A 15,990-nucleotide genomic window follows, 5' to 3' on the forward strand; every position below is an offset into this window, starting at 1 on the left:
ATCTTTCTACCTCTGCCATTTTTTTCTTGATGTCATTATTTTGTTTGAGTAACTAGATTGGAGCAAGGTGAATGCTTGCTCATGGTTTCATTTAATTTACAACATGATTTTTATGCATTTATGAAATTAAAAAAAAAAATCTCAAGGAACTTATATGACAGTTCTCACTTTATCCAGCTGTGTGCACCAGTTAACTATGTGCCAATTTTCAAGGCACCCCGAGTACAGCCAATTACCAGGCTTCTTCACTTGGCTCTTTCCTTTTTCTCTCCCTTGCATTTACCAGATTTAAACACAAGGGGGCGAGAGAACGCTCAGGGTTGCCCTTCTGACAGTCCCCAAGTTAACGTTTTCTGAATGAGGCTGCAGGGAGCCACCACCAAGTTACAAAATCAGTTGGAAATGGTTATGTACACATCCAAGGAAAAACCCGTAGAAAGAGCCACGCTACTCCAATCTTCCACCTCTTAACAAAAACTTCTTCATTATTGGTTTCCCAGCTTGGTAAAACAGTGGCTTCAGTAATGTAAATCAGGTTTTGCATTTTCACATATTTTTAAGAGGCTTCAAAGTACCCACCCCAAATCAGTGTGTAGACTCTTATTTTGTTTATTCTCATTCTAGCTGGGTTAAGAATATAATATTTATTAGGTATTCAATAATGCAAAATCAGGGGCAAAGAGAATGTCCTTCAACCCCAGGTTTTAAGTCAGACATTGAGATGATTTGAATGTTAGTACTATTTATTACCTTTTCTGCCAGGGACAGCACAGTGCTGGCCTGAATTATAGCCACTTGCTCTTCATTTCTTAAATTCTGTGCGGGGTGAAGGGGAGAGAAAGAAAATAAGCTGAAGACACTTTTGACATTTACACTGTTAGAAAATACTACCTAACTTGCCTGCCACATATGGATGCATGGAACATTCACAAACAGTCTATTCTATTTAGTAATAATTCCTAACAAAGAGTTCATTCAAAACCTGTAAAAAGTACATTAAATGTGATGCTTTTATATCTCTCTAGTCCTGATTTGATTTTATGTTTCACTGTAAACATACTTCATTAACAGTCATAAGAAAAGCAGAAACCAAAATGAAATAAAAAGTAATCTCTTCAGAGCAGTTTGATATGATTTAATTGATTTTGTTCTCTGCTTTGATAATTTTTCAAGGGAAAAAAATAGCATGACTATTTCAACCTGCATGTGTCATTCATTGAGTATTTCAATGAATGGTCCTCCCACTGAATTAATATGCCTTGACCCTGTCAGGAAGGTGTTTCAGAAAGAGAAAGGATTATAGTTTCCTGGTCCATTTTTATGGGTCTGCCACCAACCCTACTATTTAGCAGTATTTGCAACTGCATGACTGATTAATTTTATGCCGGATGCCTCCCAGCAACAGTTAGAAGGTAATTAGCTTTAATCACCACTGATGTTGTCAGCATGCCAACCTGAAACCTGCCCAAGAAAAGCACCTTCTGCGTTCCCACTTCTGCCACTACCTTGCAGAGACCCTTATAATCCTTAAACTGAGTGATCTGATAAATTGTTGATTCTCTTCCGGAATGCGTAAGCTTAAGCGAACCTGGAGTCTCATTTGTCATTTTTTTTTTAAGTTTGTTTCAATTTAGGTACATATGTAAGTATGTATGTGTTTCAGGTATAGTCAATTTACAATGTTGTGTTAGTTTCAGGTCCACAGTACAGTGATTTAGTTATACACATATATATTCTTTTTCAGATTCTTTTCCCTTTTAGGTTATTACAAATTACCGAGTAGAGTTCTCTTCACTTGCTCTTATTTTACACATGATGCATTGGCAAGTATTTCTTGCTTCTCTTTAGACAAATTCATATTTCTACTGCACTTTATTCATTACTTACCCCATTATCACCCAAGATATCAAGCTGCTTTATGAGATCAGGGATATTCACATCCTGCAAAATCAAGGAGCTGCATTCAAGTCAAAGGTGCAACAGTGGCTTAACCATTCTATCAGTGCCCTAACCTTAAAGGAGAGAGGACATTTTAAGACCTGTACCTCCTTGAGCTGTTTTCAATCAGTCACAACTGGTTTTACATTTCCACTCTGCTTCTTATGAGCTGTGTGAACCTGGCAAAACTTAACAATGCATTTTCAATTCCGCCCATTGCAAAATGGAGATAATAAATTCCTCCTTCACAGGCTGATTTGAGGATAAAGAGACTGTATATAAAAGGGTCTAGGATATATAAGAACTCCAAATTTTCTCAGTAAATTTTTTTCTCATGATTATTGAAAATTTGTTCCAACTCTGATAGATTTCAAGTATAAAGAAAAGTAACAGTAATAAATTTAAATAACCAGCCAATTTCACTCTAATTCATGGGATCTGACCTGCTTGAGATTTTGACAGCTGCATAGAAAACTATAGTGCAGTTTCATTTTTGGGGTATTTAGTATTGACTCCATTTATGGGAAACAGCTTATTTTTATTATATCGCTTCACCCCAGTCAGTTTGAAGCAACTGCACCATTTAAAGTGCTGTTGGGTATAAATTACATACGTTGGATTAGGTTGTCTGTGATTTATTTAAAAACAAAACATCTAAGGAAAAGACAGGTGAAGTGCTTCTCATTTAGAGTTGAATCAAAAAACTGCTTTGGTTTACAAATCTTCATGTAGCCCAGGAAGGCCAGAAGTTTAAACAACATGAGAATGGTTTACGATGGAAGTCAAGGAAGCACAATTTTCTACCCGATTTCTCCATTAGTACCACTTTCTCCTCTCACTTATGTTCAGATAACAGCATGTGTGTGTGTGTGCTAAGTCACTTCAGTTGTGTCCGACTCTTTGCGACCCTTAGACAGAAGGCTTCCAGGCTCCTCTGTGCATGGATTCTCCAGGCAAGAGTACTGGAGTGGGTTGCCATGCCCTCCTCCAGGGGATCTTCCCAACCTAGGGATCAAATCCAAGTCTCTTAAAGTCTCCTGCATTGGCAGGTGGGTTCTTTACTACTAGCCCCACCTGGGAAGCCCATAGATAACAGTATATCAGATCCCTATCCACAGAAATACAAAAGTCTAGCTCAGTCTCAGAGGTAAAAAGAAGGCAACTAAAGCAGGTATATTTGGCAGTCAGAGTGGGAGCAGGAGGGGCCATGCAGAAGGCACGAGCAGGAGGATTCCTAGCCTTACATCTGGAACAGACAGCTGCTACGTGATTTTGTCACATGCAAGGACAATATATTTTCCAGGAGACGGAGCCACTTCCGCTAGACCTTAACATTTAAAATGTATTCCAATATCACTAAAAATAAAATTATATACTATGTCTAAGTGAACAGCATGTTATAATCCCTAAAGCCTTCCAAAAGGGAGTGTGTCAGTTGCTCAGTTGTGTCTGACTCTTTGTGACCCCCCATGGATTGTAGCCTGCCAGGCTCCTCTGTCAGTGGGATTTCCCAGGCAAGAATACTGGAGTGGGTAGTCATTCCCTTCTCTGAGGGATCTTCCCACCCAGGGATCAAACCTGGGTTTCCTGCATTGCAGGCACATTCTTTACTGTCTGAACCACCAGGGAAACCCAAAAGGGAAATCCTACCTAAAACACTCACAGCAAAAGAGACGGTGGTGAGATGATTTCTAGATTTCTTCTAATACTGAAATTCCAAGATAATGAATTCCACAGCCATCAGAACAGCACAACAAATACCTTTTTATCTGGCATCCTTGAAATATGTTTCTTCAAGCACTGAAATTTATTTAATATTTCCTCTAGATAATCAAGGGTAATTATCTTTACACATATTTTGATTCTATATCACTCTTTTTAAAATAATCATTGCTTCCTATTTTTTTTTTTTTTTTTGCTGTTACTGTTCATATATCTGTCACACATTTATTTGTGTACATTCTGTTAATTCTCCCACAGATGTGACTATTTTCAGTTCCTACATGGTTTGTATCAAAATGACACCCAGTGACTGAAAGACCAAACGGTGACCAGCAACCTCCCCTTTTCCAGTTCCCAGATCGTCTACTGTCTACAACACACACAAGGAAACATCTGCCTACCTTGACACCTTCCTTCATACAGTAGATCTGGAGAGCACTCACACCATCTGAGAATGGGTGAATTTGCAGATTAAATGGAGGGGATCGTCTCTCTCTTTCCTTGAAATACAGTGAAGAATATATAGGAATTGAAAAAAAAAAAAAAGCAACAACTGATTAATCACTAAACCAGTTGTCTGTGTTCTCTACGCTAATTCAGCAGTTTATCAATATGCCATTTGGCAAAAAAATAAAAAATAGGAAATTGAACTCAAGATGTTCATGCTTGAATGTAATGGAAAAGAACTGATTAGTCAATGGAGAGTTATAGGAGAAGAATTTATCACCGTGTCATCCAGGTTTGCAAATTTTTTGATCAGGGAAATGTGGGAAGTAGAGTTCCATTTTAAACTGTATGAATATTTAGAGCTTTCAGGTGTCACAAAGAATCTTCTTCTGACCATGAAGCTTTATGGCAGCTCAGGGTCCTTTTGCATATTCAGTTCACTTAAGGTTGATGAGTAAGATAAGTGGGCTACCAAAATGACTTCTTCACTGAAGCATACCAACTGCAAACTCTATTCAAACCTAATGTTTGATATTATTCAAACCTAATGTGAAATATCTTCAAGAAAAAATTGCTGGCAAAATAACAAAGAAATCAAATGGGAAATTTTCTTATCCTTTACATATCAGCATACTTCAACCAGACCCTAAGCCAGATTCTGCATGATACAATCAGAATCTGATTTGATTATGTTTTACTTTAAAAATATAGACTCTGAAACTTAGGTTAACCAGAGTATTTCCTAAAAGAAATTACCTTGCTTCCTAGCCTTTTGCATAATGCATTACAGAATAAAAAGTTTACTTACAAATTCAAGAGTCTAACAATAAAATACTTTTGTATATAGTACATTTTGAAATTTAATTTGAAATATATAAAAGAAAATTTTCTGAGTCAGGATTCAATGGAGGATGGAAATGATTATGTAAAAGAAATGAAATATTTACAAAGTTTGAAATCTACTTAGACTATTTAAAAATTATTCGTTAGTCTTATTCATAAAGGCAACCATGTTGTAAAGTACAGTATCTGGGCAGACAATTCTGAGTTGCATCAATGTTTCACCACTGACTAGTCACAGGAGTTGGACAAGTTACTTAACCTCAGTTGCCTCCTCAGTCAAATCTTGGTTGTGGCTGTGAGGTCCAGTGAGTGTATGTATCTGAAATGCTTAATTCGGCACCTCACACATAGAGTGGGATCAGTGTATGTTAATTGTTATGATTATTTTTATCATCATCATCATTTCCTTACTTCTAGTTCTAGGTTTCGAAACTCCAGCAGCTCATTCTGGTCTCTGGCATCCTGTAGTTCCTGTTGGAGCCGGTGATTTTCTGCCTCTTGTTTTTCTATCTAATAAAGTAAATCCTCAAGTTAGGTGGACATTGCAAAAAAGCATCTACAACTTTGCAAAGCAAGCATGGACAGCATTCATTTACTCAGTGAATAAATCATCTAAATCATGAAGAAAAAATCCCAAGTACATATGAATAAAATAAATCTTTGGCTTTCCTTCTAGTTATCCTTTGGTTGAACTGTTTGGGTCATAAAGGAAAATGCTGGAGGATACTCCACTCGTTGAGATCAAGTCTAGGGACCCTGTGAAAAACGTATCTGTCCCACGTGGTCAGGGACAGTGTCCAAGAACTAGATTACATGGTGCAAACAATGGAGACTGACACCTCTTATTTCTGGAGTTACAAGTTGCTGAAGAAATATTTTTTATAAGACAGCTCTGATCCTACACAAAACTTTGTTGAATTCTAGTTACCTTCAGAATAAAGCCAAAGTCTCAATATGGAAATAAAAACTTTAATAATCTGCTCATCATATTTAGGTGTTATCACTGTCATGTCTACATACATACACACACTCACTCACATGTGATTACACGCACTTGGATCTAGAAACCCAGATCTACCCTATATTCTGATTACTCCAGGAGCTCTGTCGGCTCATCTCAGCCTGAAAAGGGCTCTCCCATTTCCTTTTCTATGTGAGGAAATCCTATACTTCCATGACATCTCCTACCATAAGAGGCTTCCCCTGGCTCCTCAATCCAAAATGACACCTCTCCGTTCTGTTTTCCCATAGGGTTTTCCTGTAGGGTGTCTAGTATAACCTGATGAAGTATGCCATTCACTTTGTTGTGTACAAAGCTGCCTTGCCCTGTATATATACTGTATATATACACAGAACCCATGTCCACAAGGCATCAGAACACTGCCATGGTCTGCAATCGGTTTGGCGCTGCCTTCAATATTAGCTGTGTGAGTGGGCTTTCTGTACACTAACTGTTTAAAATTTTGAATTTGGAAATAAAAAATCAAGGGCTTTTTAACCTAGAGTAAATCTTACTTTCTCAAGTGTAAACACCTGAAGTAGAGTGTTTAGTTTTATTGTCGCTTTGGTTTTCTTATACTCTTAGAAGGCTGGGCTCAAAAATTTCCTTTATAGACTAAAGGAAATCAGACAGACATAATGGGAGTTATTTTTTTTAGATGATAAACAGTGTGATAACACTTACTACTGGGCATCTCAGAGACTACTAAAATTCTCTTTTCACTTAGCCTCCTGATATAGAAAAATAAATATAGGGGGAGGTGAGATACTATATGACATTAATTTATGTAGTCAACCAAGTTTTTTACACTAGATTTTTGTGGTTTAGTAAATGTTTGAAAGTTTTTATAAGTCGACTGTTTCCTAGAGCCTTGGATTGAGATCAGAGATGGGATATTTGGGGAAATTCCTGGATCTGGTGCGTAGCACCAGTCATCATGTTAATGGTTCACAGGTGGCCGCATGCAATTCAGAAACTAGGGCCAGTGTCCATAAAGTTTCTTTTCAGGGATCATTAACCTTTCTGAGAGTACCAATCCTCAATCCTGGAATACCTACCCTGCTTCTATACATCAGCTCTGTCTCTCATCATGCAGAAAGTGAGACACGACCAGCGGGAAGGAAGGACAACCATCGTCTTTCCCTTTCCATGCTTACCAGGGTGTTGCAGTTCATTTTTATTACTTGTCAAGGCCAGTGAATATTGGTAGAAACAATTCTAAAATAATTTTTACATAACTCTGCGTCCCCCTTCAGAATTACTTCCCTTACTCACATGGTCTTTCTCTTTTTGTCAAGAATAATATAAGATTATTTTGTAATCATTTCATGTAATTAAAGGCAAATGTTAATACCAAAGGAAAAGCCATGTTTGAATGGAAAATGATCTCTGTTGTATTTCACTGCCCCAAATCAAAAGCCTACATTCAGCTAACCCAAATTAATTCTATCTATTGGGCCAAAACCATGCCTCTGTAACTTGATTTGTTGAACAACCTCCGGGACATGCTCCTTTGTGCTTTGGATGTATCTTTTGAAACGTTCTTTCATAAAATAAATACATAAATAAGCAGCCAAGATTGGCAAAAAATTAACAGTGAGAACCCAGTCAATGGTAGGCTGTAGCATGTCTTGGAGTCACTTCCTTGTACAAAATCATCAGTCCTTTTCATAAGTGTTCTTGTAGATGGACAACCACATAGGATGTGTGTGCGTATGGCTATATATATATGTACAGTAAATATACAGTATATATATATGCAACAAATCAATAGGTTTCAGGGATCACATCTTTCAAGTCGGCACAATGCCCAGCACAGAGCCATGCACACCACGGGCCACTCAACTGATGGTGATGGCAGTGACAGAGATGCGGTTGGGCACGCAGCAGAGGGGAGCACAGCCGGAAAAGCCTCCCCGTCCCCTAGCCCCTGTGCCACTCCTGAGAGGACCCCCTGCTGCTCCTGGATCTCTCATCAGTCTCTCCTCTGCCCCATTAGGGTGTTGCGCCCCACATACCTTTTCTAAAAGCTCCTGGTTTCTCTTAATGAAAAGTTGTTTATCTTCTACCCAGTGTGAATCCTGTTTGACAAAGAATATCGCGCAGTCAGCATTTCAGAGTGGCACGAAAGAGCATGTGTCGTCAAACCACTTTGCCAGAGCTGTCTTCTCTCCACCCGGTTTGTTTGCCTGCCAGCGACTGGTAAATGTCACTCACCCCAGCCAGCTCCTCATTCTAAGATGTTGGGGCCAAAGTTGCCAGGAAAATTTAACCCCCTTTACACTGTCACTCGCTAACCCTATCTTTTTCAGTCTGAATAATCCAGGACCAGCCTTCTGGGGACTCAGAAGTGACCACACAGGCAAAAAGTGAAAGGGGTCAGAATGCACACAGGCTAGATACATATGGATGGAAAACATTAAAATGCAGAACCATCAATGTAGCATAGAGGCAAAGAATGCAGCTTGAGGGGTGGGTCTTGGTCTTAGCAGTTCATGATCACTCTAGGCTAAGTGTGCAGTGCTCCTCTTCCTTGGGCATTCTCTCTCTTGCCCAGCCTCATTCGCTCTCGTAGCTGGGTTCACACTCTGGCCAGCAAAACACCAGGGACAGAAACAGAGAGCTCAACATTTGGACACAGTTTGAGAAGATCACTGTGGAGAGCCAAGCCGTGTCCTGAATGGGCACAGGGTGATCTAGTGGAAGGTCAGATTGAATCGTCTGCATCTGCAGAAGTGCGAGCAACCAAATGCCTACCTGCCCTTTCTGAGCCAGAGTCGCTTCCAGATCTTCTATTTTGGCTTTATACCTTAGCACTTCGGCCTGGAGTTGTTCTTGAGCCTAGCGAAATCAAAATTCCAGAACTCAGTAAGTAAAATGGTAGTTCTACATTTTTTCTTCCCGTCATGTTCCCTGATTAGAACTCAACAAGTGAGAGAGAAGAAAAAATAATTTTCTACCATTGAAGAAACTTTAAAATCTCTTTTTACATTCTAAATTCTCTGCATATAACTTTCAGTGGCTCCCTTTACCATCAGGTTAAAATTCAAACTTTAGTTTGGGATTCGAGAACTGGTCTTCTATTTCCAATCTTTCCCCACCATTCATCAGTGCAGGGTCCACTCCTTACCGCCTAGTGATCTCCTTGTTTCCTAAATATGCCTTGAACCTCTCCATTTCTTTCTTTCTTTGAACAAGGGCCCTTCTGGAAAGTCTTCTCCCGTTTGCCTCTCCAAAACCTTTCAAAGCCAATTTTGTGCCTTATATGTAAGTCTAAATCCAAATCTGTGTAAGTATTTATTTATGTATGTATCTATCATGTGCTTTGTGTGTGTGTATGTGTGTGTGCGATGTGTGTGTGTGATGTGTGTGTGATATGTGTGTGCATATGCATGCACATCAGCAGTTTGGGACACTGATTTGTATGGAATGACCTTATTTCATTTAGTATAGTTATTTTTTAGATTCTCTTCTATTCTCTCTCTATATGATCCTATTATCTGTTTTTATTTTCTGGCCATACACATATTTTTTTTTTCGTTGTCTTATGATCTGGATAGGTCCTTTGGTACAAAGTTGAACAAAATCAGCGATGGTAAGGATTATTTTCTTATTGTTCACTGTGAGGAGAATATTTCTTTGAACTGTTAAATATTATATTTACCTTTATCAGGTTAAAAATTTGAAACTTAGCTTGCTAAGAATTATTTTAACTTTGAATGAATTATTTTAACTAATAATTATGTTAACTTTAACCTATTTATTTCTTGTATTGAAACGACTGTCTTCTGTTTTCACTGATAACTTTTTCATCTATATTGACTATTTTTGTATTTCTATTTTCTTTGAATTTATTACTCTTTTTCCCACATGTTGATTTGTTTTAGACTATTTTGCTCAGAATAGTAAGTTTTCTTACTCTAATGGCCATAAACATTTCTAAACCTGTATTTTGATGGGAGAGTGAGACTAAAGGGAGAACTGGTTTCTATATCATCACCTCTCCAAAAAACAAGGCATATGCTATTATTTTCATTGACCAGTCCTATGCTCATAAGAATGGGTAGTAAATACTGATAGAAGAATCCACAACTCTTACAGTATTAGGGCATAGACATGAAAGCACACACACCCCCTTTCCTAATGACTACTGATCTGTTTATTTCAGTTCACCATGGGTTAAAAAAAAAAAGTTTGCTCTTTTAGGTATGTGTATGTGCATGTATGTATGTATGAATGCTACCATTTAAACATATATAGTTATAATATCTATCCTTTTCCACTAACCAACTTAACATAGTTCCTACAGCACTTCTCAGTACACTGTAGACCTTCTAATAAGGAAGTAAGATAAAATCACTGGATAGTCACATTCATTTTTGACCCATGTAAACTAGCATATGAGGCAGTTATGGCATGCTGGTGATGACTGAACTCAGGAGGACTAGGTTCGTATCCTGCTGCTGCTGCTGCTGCTGCTAAGTTGCTTCAGTCGTGTCCGACTCTGTGAGATCCCATAGATGGAAGCCCACAGACAGAAGCCCACCAGGCTACTGTCCCCAGGATTCTCCAGGCAAGAACACTGGAGTGGGTTGCCATTTCCTTCTCCAATGCATGAAAGAGAAAAGCGAAAGTGAAGTCACTCAGTCGTGTCCGACTCTTAGCGACCTCATGGACTGCAGCCTACCAGGCTCCTCCATCCATGGGATTTTCCAGGCAAGAATACTGGAGTGGGGTGCCATTGCTTTCTCTAAGGTTCGTATCCTAGCTTTCCTATAAGCTACATATCCTGGCTTTAACATAACCAAGCTACATTTAACTTCTACTAAGCTACTATTTCCTCCCCTCTAGAAAGAAGTTAATAATAGCATCTAACATACAGTTGTTTTAGGATTATATAAGATAATGTGTATAAAATACTCAGAACAATGCTTGAAATACAGCAAGGACTCAGTAAATGTCAAGTATTAGTACTGTGTGTGGTTTTTTTAAAAAAATAGATTTATGTGAGGCAGTTGCAAGATAATGGAAAAAAATAACTGACCTAGTAAAATATGACTCGGAATCAACAGTTTTCCATTTATTAGCTGTGTGATCTTGAGCAATTCAATTAACCTCTCTGAGCCTCAAATTCCTCTTTTATAAAATACCTACCTTAGAGGGCTGGCACAGGGGTTAAGTGAGATATTATCAGTGATAATTCTCAGTAGGCTGTCAATGTAATGCTGGGCACTTATGAACTAAGAAAAGGAACTGGCTAACCATTGCTTTTGAAAGATGAGTTTTTTTTTTTTTTTTTCAAACAAGAAACTAAAAAAAAAAAAAGGATTATAAAAATTCAGCATTGTCTAACTTTGAAAGTATAAGGTTTCAAATAGCATAAATGAAAACTAGGCACTCAACTGTCTTTAAAGGAACAAAAGCATTGATCTAAGCTGGCTCTAATGTCTCTAGTCCAACGTTTGTTGACATAAAAGATAAAGCAGTTCAAAAGCTGCGTTGGAGAGAAGGGTACAAGGAAAGCTATCCTACTGATACTTTTATGTCTGTGGTACTTTTATGCTGTGGCTCTTGCAAGCCCATTCAGGGCACTCTCGCAGATGTACACTAACCTTGGCTTCTCTTTCAGCATCAATGATGCCTCCAGTCTGCTCCTGCAGGAGGGCATATGCTCTTTGGAGAGCCTGGTATTCTTTTGTTAATTGTCGGAATCTCAGCTCAGATTCTTCAGCTGCCAAACTCTTGAGGTTATAAAAAAAAGCCAAAAAATAATTATGTTACGTTCACTTCCTGTGTCCATGTAAATTGTTTAAAGAGAAATAAAAGTTTGCATGATTTTGGATTCTATGTAATTTTATTCTTAATTTTAAAGGATGTTACAGGCACAAACACTATAACACTTTTAAGATGCAAATTGCAGAAATATTTAAGTATTTATGAATAAAAGAAGCATTTACTTATTTATATATTTCTGATTATTGCCCATTTGGGATTGGATTACAGAAAATTTTGGACTCAAATGATAAAAAAACTTATACCCAGATTTTGGATGCAAATTTGAGGAGATGATAATCAGAATTTTAGTCTCAGTTCCTTGCAATATATTCATATCTAACAACTTCTTCCCCAGGTAAATCACAAAACATAGTTTTAAAGCTTTAGGTCTCAAACTTGAGAATGTAACACAATCATCAGAGAGGTTTAGGGATTCCACCCTCAAGATCCTAAGTCAGGAGTTGTGTGGTCCAGGAACTTTCACAGTAACTGAACACCCTAGATAGTTCTGATGAAGGTGGCCTAGCAAGCAAACTTTGCTAAACACTGTCTTAGACTTAAATTTAAAAGTTTGTTCTTCTAATGGTTGTTGGAGGGAAGGGAGAGGGAAGGGAATAGTTATGGAGTTTGGGATGTTCATGACACACTGCTCTATTTTAAATGGATAACCAACAAGGACCTACCATATAGCACACAGAACTTTGCCTGGATGGAAGAGGAGTTTGGGGGAGAACAGGTACATATATATATATATATGGCTGAGTCCCTTTGCTGTCCACCTAAAACTATTACAACATTATTAATGAGCTATATCCCAATATAAAATAAAAAGTTTAAGTAAAAATAAATAAATAAAAACAAATCAGAAAAAAAAAGCTTGTTCTTCTAAGCTTGTCATTTGGTTCACACTTTCTCTGGATGAAGAATTTAGAAGAGTAATTATATATATCTTGAAAAAGTCTTCAAACTACAGAGCTGAACTTCAGAGAAGTTTCTACAAGGGCTACATAACATAGGTGAAGCTCTTTTCCAAGAGGTAACAAAGCCAGGCAAGATCTCAAAACTGGTCACTGTTATGAGAGTATGTGCTTTTCATAAAAGAGATAAAAAGTGAAATGCTTTTTCCCTCCCTTCAAGGAAAGATGTGACAATATCAGAAAAGATGAGAAAAGTAAAAAAACCTACCTCATCCAAGTCATCATCAGGAGTAGCTGGTGTTCGGTCTGTTCTAAATGAGGCCATGGATGATGTTTCTGAATCCATGGAGTCCTCATCATAGCCAATAAATGGGTCCAAAACAGGCCTCTAATGGAGGGACAGTACACATTTACCAGAAGAACTAAGTGGGGAAAGTCAGCACATTACCAACACGCTGTCAACTGCAGACATGCAATGAACAGAGAACACACAGCTCCTTCAATGCTTCTTTGATAAAATAAACATATTAAGCATGAACACCATAATTCCAATAAATGCTTCTTCTGTGTTATTTCACTTTGATACTTTGGAGGAAGATTCATTCATATTTGGCTCTCTTCATAAAAACCTTGGATCCTCTCTTATGTTACATTTTATATCATGCTGATTTTATGTGATTTCTTCTGTTGGGTATTTAAGCTATAACCAAGAAATTCTGAAAGTTCAGGTATCTATGAGAAGGGGATTATCAAATCCTATCATCTAATTCCACATTCAAATCAAATGAGGCAACTGTTTTTTGTGTTTTTAAATATTATAAACATTTTCCCATATCTTCATTATTCAATGGCATCATTTTAAGTGGCTTTATAATTTTTACTTAATTACTATTTTTAAAGTATAAATAATGTGATTCATATCTACTACATATATTTTGCAAAGTCTATAATTAATTTTCTTAGAAGACTTTATGATTAAAACAATAAACATGTATTTGGGCTTTGGATACATCTTGTCATTCTATCTTTCTAGAAAGTAGGAAACATTTGTACATTTCACTGGTAGTAGATTTCAGCCCCCATTTTTTTGTACCTCAATGTGCGTTATCAAATGAGGCAATTGTTTAAAAAAAATCAAACAAATTGACAAATTAAATAGCAAAACTTTGTGGATTTTAAGAGGCTATACAGATAGTAGAATTGGCATTATCAATAATATTTCCCAAGTGAATAATGAAAATATAATTTAATCAATTATAGGATGGGTATCAGATGCTAATATTATTCATGGGAGATACCAAATCATATGTTTTGCATGTTCTTGAAGCATGACTCTCCACCTTGTCAGATAACAGATAACCCTTTCTACATCAAATCTAGTGGGTTCTTCACTCAGAAAACCTGTATTAAGGCAAACACTTTCAGCTTAAAATCCACAACACAATTATTTTTTTCAACAACACAATCATTTTTGGACTTCTAAGAACTGTCAAGAGGAAAGATTTTCTTCTGGCAAATAAACCCCATGCTCTGCTGCAGTTCAGGAACATCTGATTTATCATGTCTTTGCAGGAAGATGCCTTGGCAAGCCTCACTCCTCTGGCTGTGCTTGTGTGTGGCCAAAGCCTGATAACCTAGTTTCCTCATTACCTTAATTGGCTTGGAACTTCTTCTATGCTTTCTTCTACGAATGAGCTTTTCCCGGTCCTGGAAAACAGATGAAAGGCTTTTCAGATCTTGAGTTGGTACATATTTCCCTATAGGTTTTTTTTGTTTGTTTGTTTTGAAAGACAGAGTTGTTTTTTCCCTGAGGCATGACATATTTCTATTTAAAATAAGATTATGTTTTGTAAAATTTGGCAACTTTGGATTTGATACTTAAGTATTTTCAAAGGAAGAATATTTTACAACTTTTCATGATAATCTGTATGGATCTGAGAGCCTCAGAGTCAGGAAGTACACTGTGCTCCTAATTGGCATCCTTTGTTTTATACTTGAAATGAAGTATAAAATAGCTATTCATTGTTCTCCTAAAGTAGGATTCTTCAGTTTCCTCAGATCCCTCCAGGCTAGAATACTAGAGTGGGTAGCCTTGCCTTCCTCTAAAGGATCTTCCCAACCCAGGAAGAACCCAGTTCTCCCGCATTGCGGGTGGATTCTTTACCAGCTGAGCCACAAGGGAAACCCAAGAATACTGGAGTGGTTAGCCTATTCCTTCTCCAACAGATCTTCCTGAACCAGGAATTGAATGGGGTCTCCTGCATTACAGGTGGATTCTTTACCAACTGAGCTATCAGGGAAGCCCAGATATAATGACTGATTTCTTAATTCATTCTTTTTGCGAAAGGAGATACTCTGGGAATTTGATGTTCACCTTCTAAGTATTCCATATGGTTATCGTACAAATTCAAAAGTGGAAGAAATAAGTAACACTTATGTCTGTCTGAAAGTCTGGTAGAAATGCCTCAACATCTCAAAATTCTGTAAGAAACTTGGTTTAAACTGAGGATACTCAAAGTCAAGCAAATTCTTAGACTAGTGAATCTGTGAGATTTATGAGTTAGTTATTAAGGATGTGGAACTGAAGTGAGGGGTATATAAATTTGAAGGGCATGTTTAACAAATAACCTAGATTAAGCCAGTGGTATTAATTTTTCCCCACCTTTATAAACAAAAATAATTTGATCATCCAATCTCAATATATTCAAAACTTTAAAAATTTATACTTAGATGACTCTCCTTAATGTGGCATATGCATTATAACATACACTCAATATAGAAAACATTTAAAGGGTGAACCATAAATAATTATAAGCAGAATTTATAATCCTTTTTGTCCTCAATAGCAGTAAATCAAGTTGTTCACCCTATTCTGGAGAATACTGTCTGAAGTTCTCCCATCACTAGTTCACCTCTGTAAGCCTTGGCTTGGTCGTGAAGTTAGAGTGATCACAGATGTCACTTGCAGAATAAAGACATAGAGGCAAAGGGGAAAACCCAAATGCAGATACAGGTCTTAGTCCAAAGCTGTTGGTAACACAGACTTCCCTTGTGACTCAGCTGGTAAAGAATCTGCCTGCAATGCGGCAGACCTGGGTTCAATCCCTAGGTTGGGAAGACCCCCCTGGAGAAGGGAAAGTCTACCCACTTCACTATTCTAGCCTGAAGAATTCCATGGACTGTATAGTCCATGGGGTCTCAAAGAGCTGGACACGACTGAGTGACTTTCACGTAACATAGGTCTCAGCCAGATGCAGATGAGAGTAACAACTGCTTGACCTACTTCAGCAGGTACTAAAGTCCTCAGAACATCTGGACTGGAATTTCAGCTGTCATGTCATTGTGACA

The 15,990-nt window shown here is 37.6% G+C and overlaps 1 protein-coding gene across 3 annotated transcripts in view; it reads right to left on the reverse strand.

Annotated features, from left to right (window-relative positions):
- JAKMIP2 (janus kinase and microtubule interacting protein 2) overlaps positions 1-15,990 on the reverse strand; it is a 190,536-nt gene that overhangs the window by 29,063 nt on the left and 145,483 nt on the right. For 2 of the 3 annotated variants that reach the window (XM_070374895.1, XM_070374896.1), the window contains exons 8-16: positions 14,293-14,349; positions 12,911-13,030; positions 11,563-11,691; positions 8,708-8,791; positions 7,969-8,031; positions 5,362-5,460; positions 4,062-4,160; positions 1,888-1,941; positions 751-816 (exon numbers count right to left, since the gene is read on the reverse strand). In XM_070374895.1, coding sequence (XP_070230996.1) covers positions 751-816; positions 1,888-1,941; positions 4,062-4,160; positions 5,362-5,460; positions 7,969-8,031; positions 8,708-8,791; positions 11,563-11,691; positions 12,911-13,030; positions 14,293-14,349 — 771 coding nt within the window. The remainder of the gene's footprint in view (positions 1-750; positions 817-1,887; positions 1,942-4,061; positions 4,161-5,361; positions 5,461-7,968; positions 8,032-8,707; positions 8,792-11,562; positions 11,692-12,910; positions 13,031-14,292; positions 14,350-15,990) is intronic. The other variant, XM_070374897.1, reaches the window with a different exon arrangement.

The sequence above is a fragment of the Bos mutus genome, chromosome 7, assembly GCF_027580195.1.
Source record: "Bos mutus isolate GX-2022 chromosome 7, NWIPB_WYAK_1.1, whole genome shotgun sequence".
Classification (NCBI taxonomy): domain Eukaryota; kingdom Metazoa; phylum Chordata; class Mammalia; order Artiodactyla; family Bovidae; genus Bos; species Bos mutus.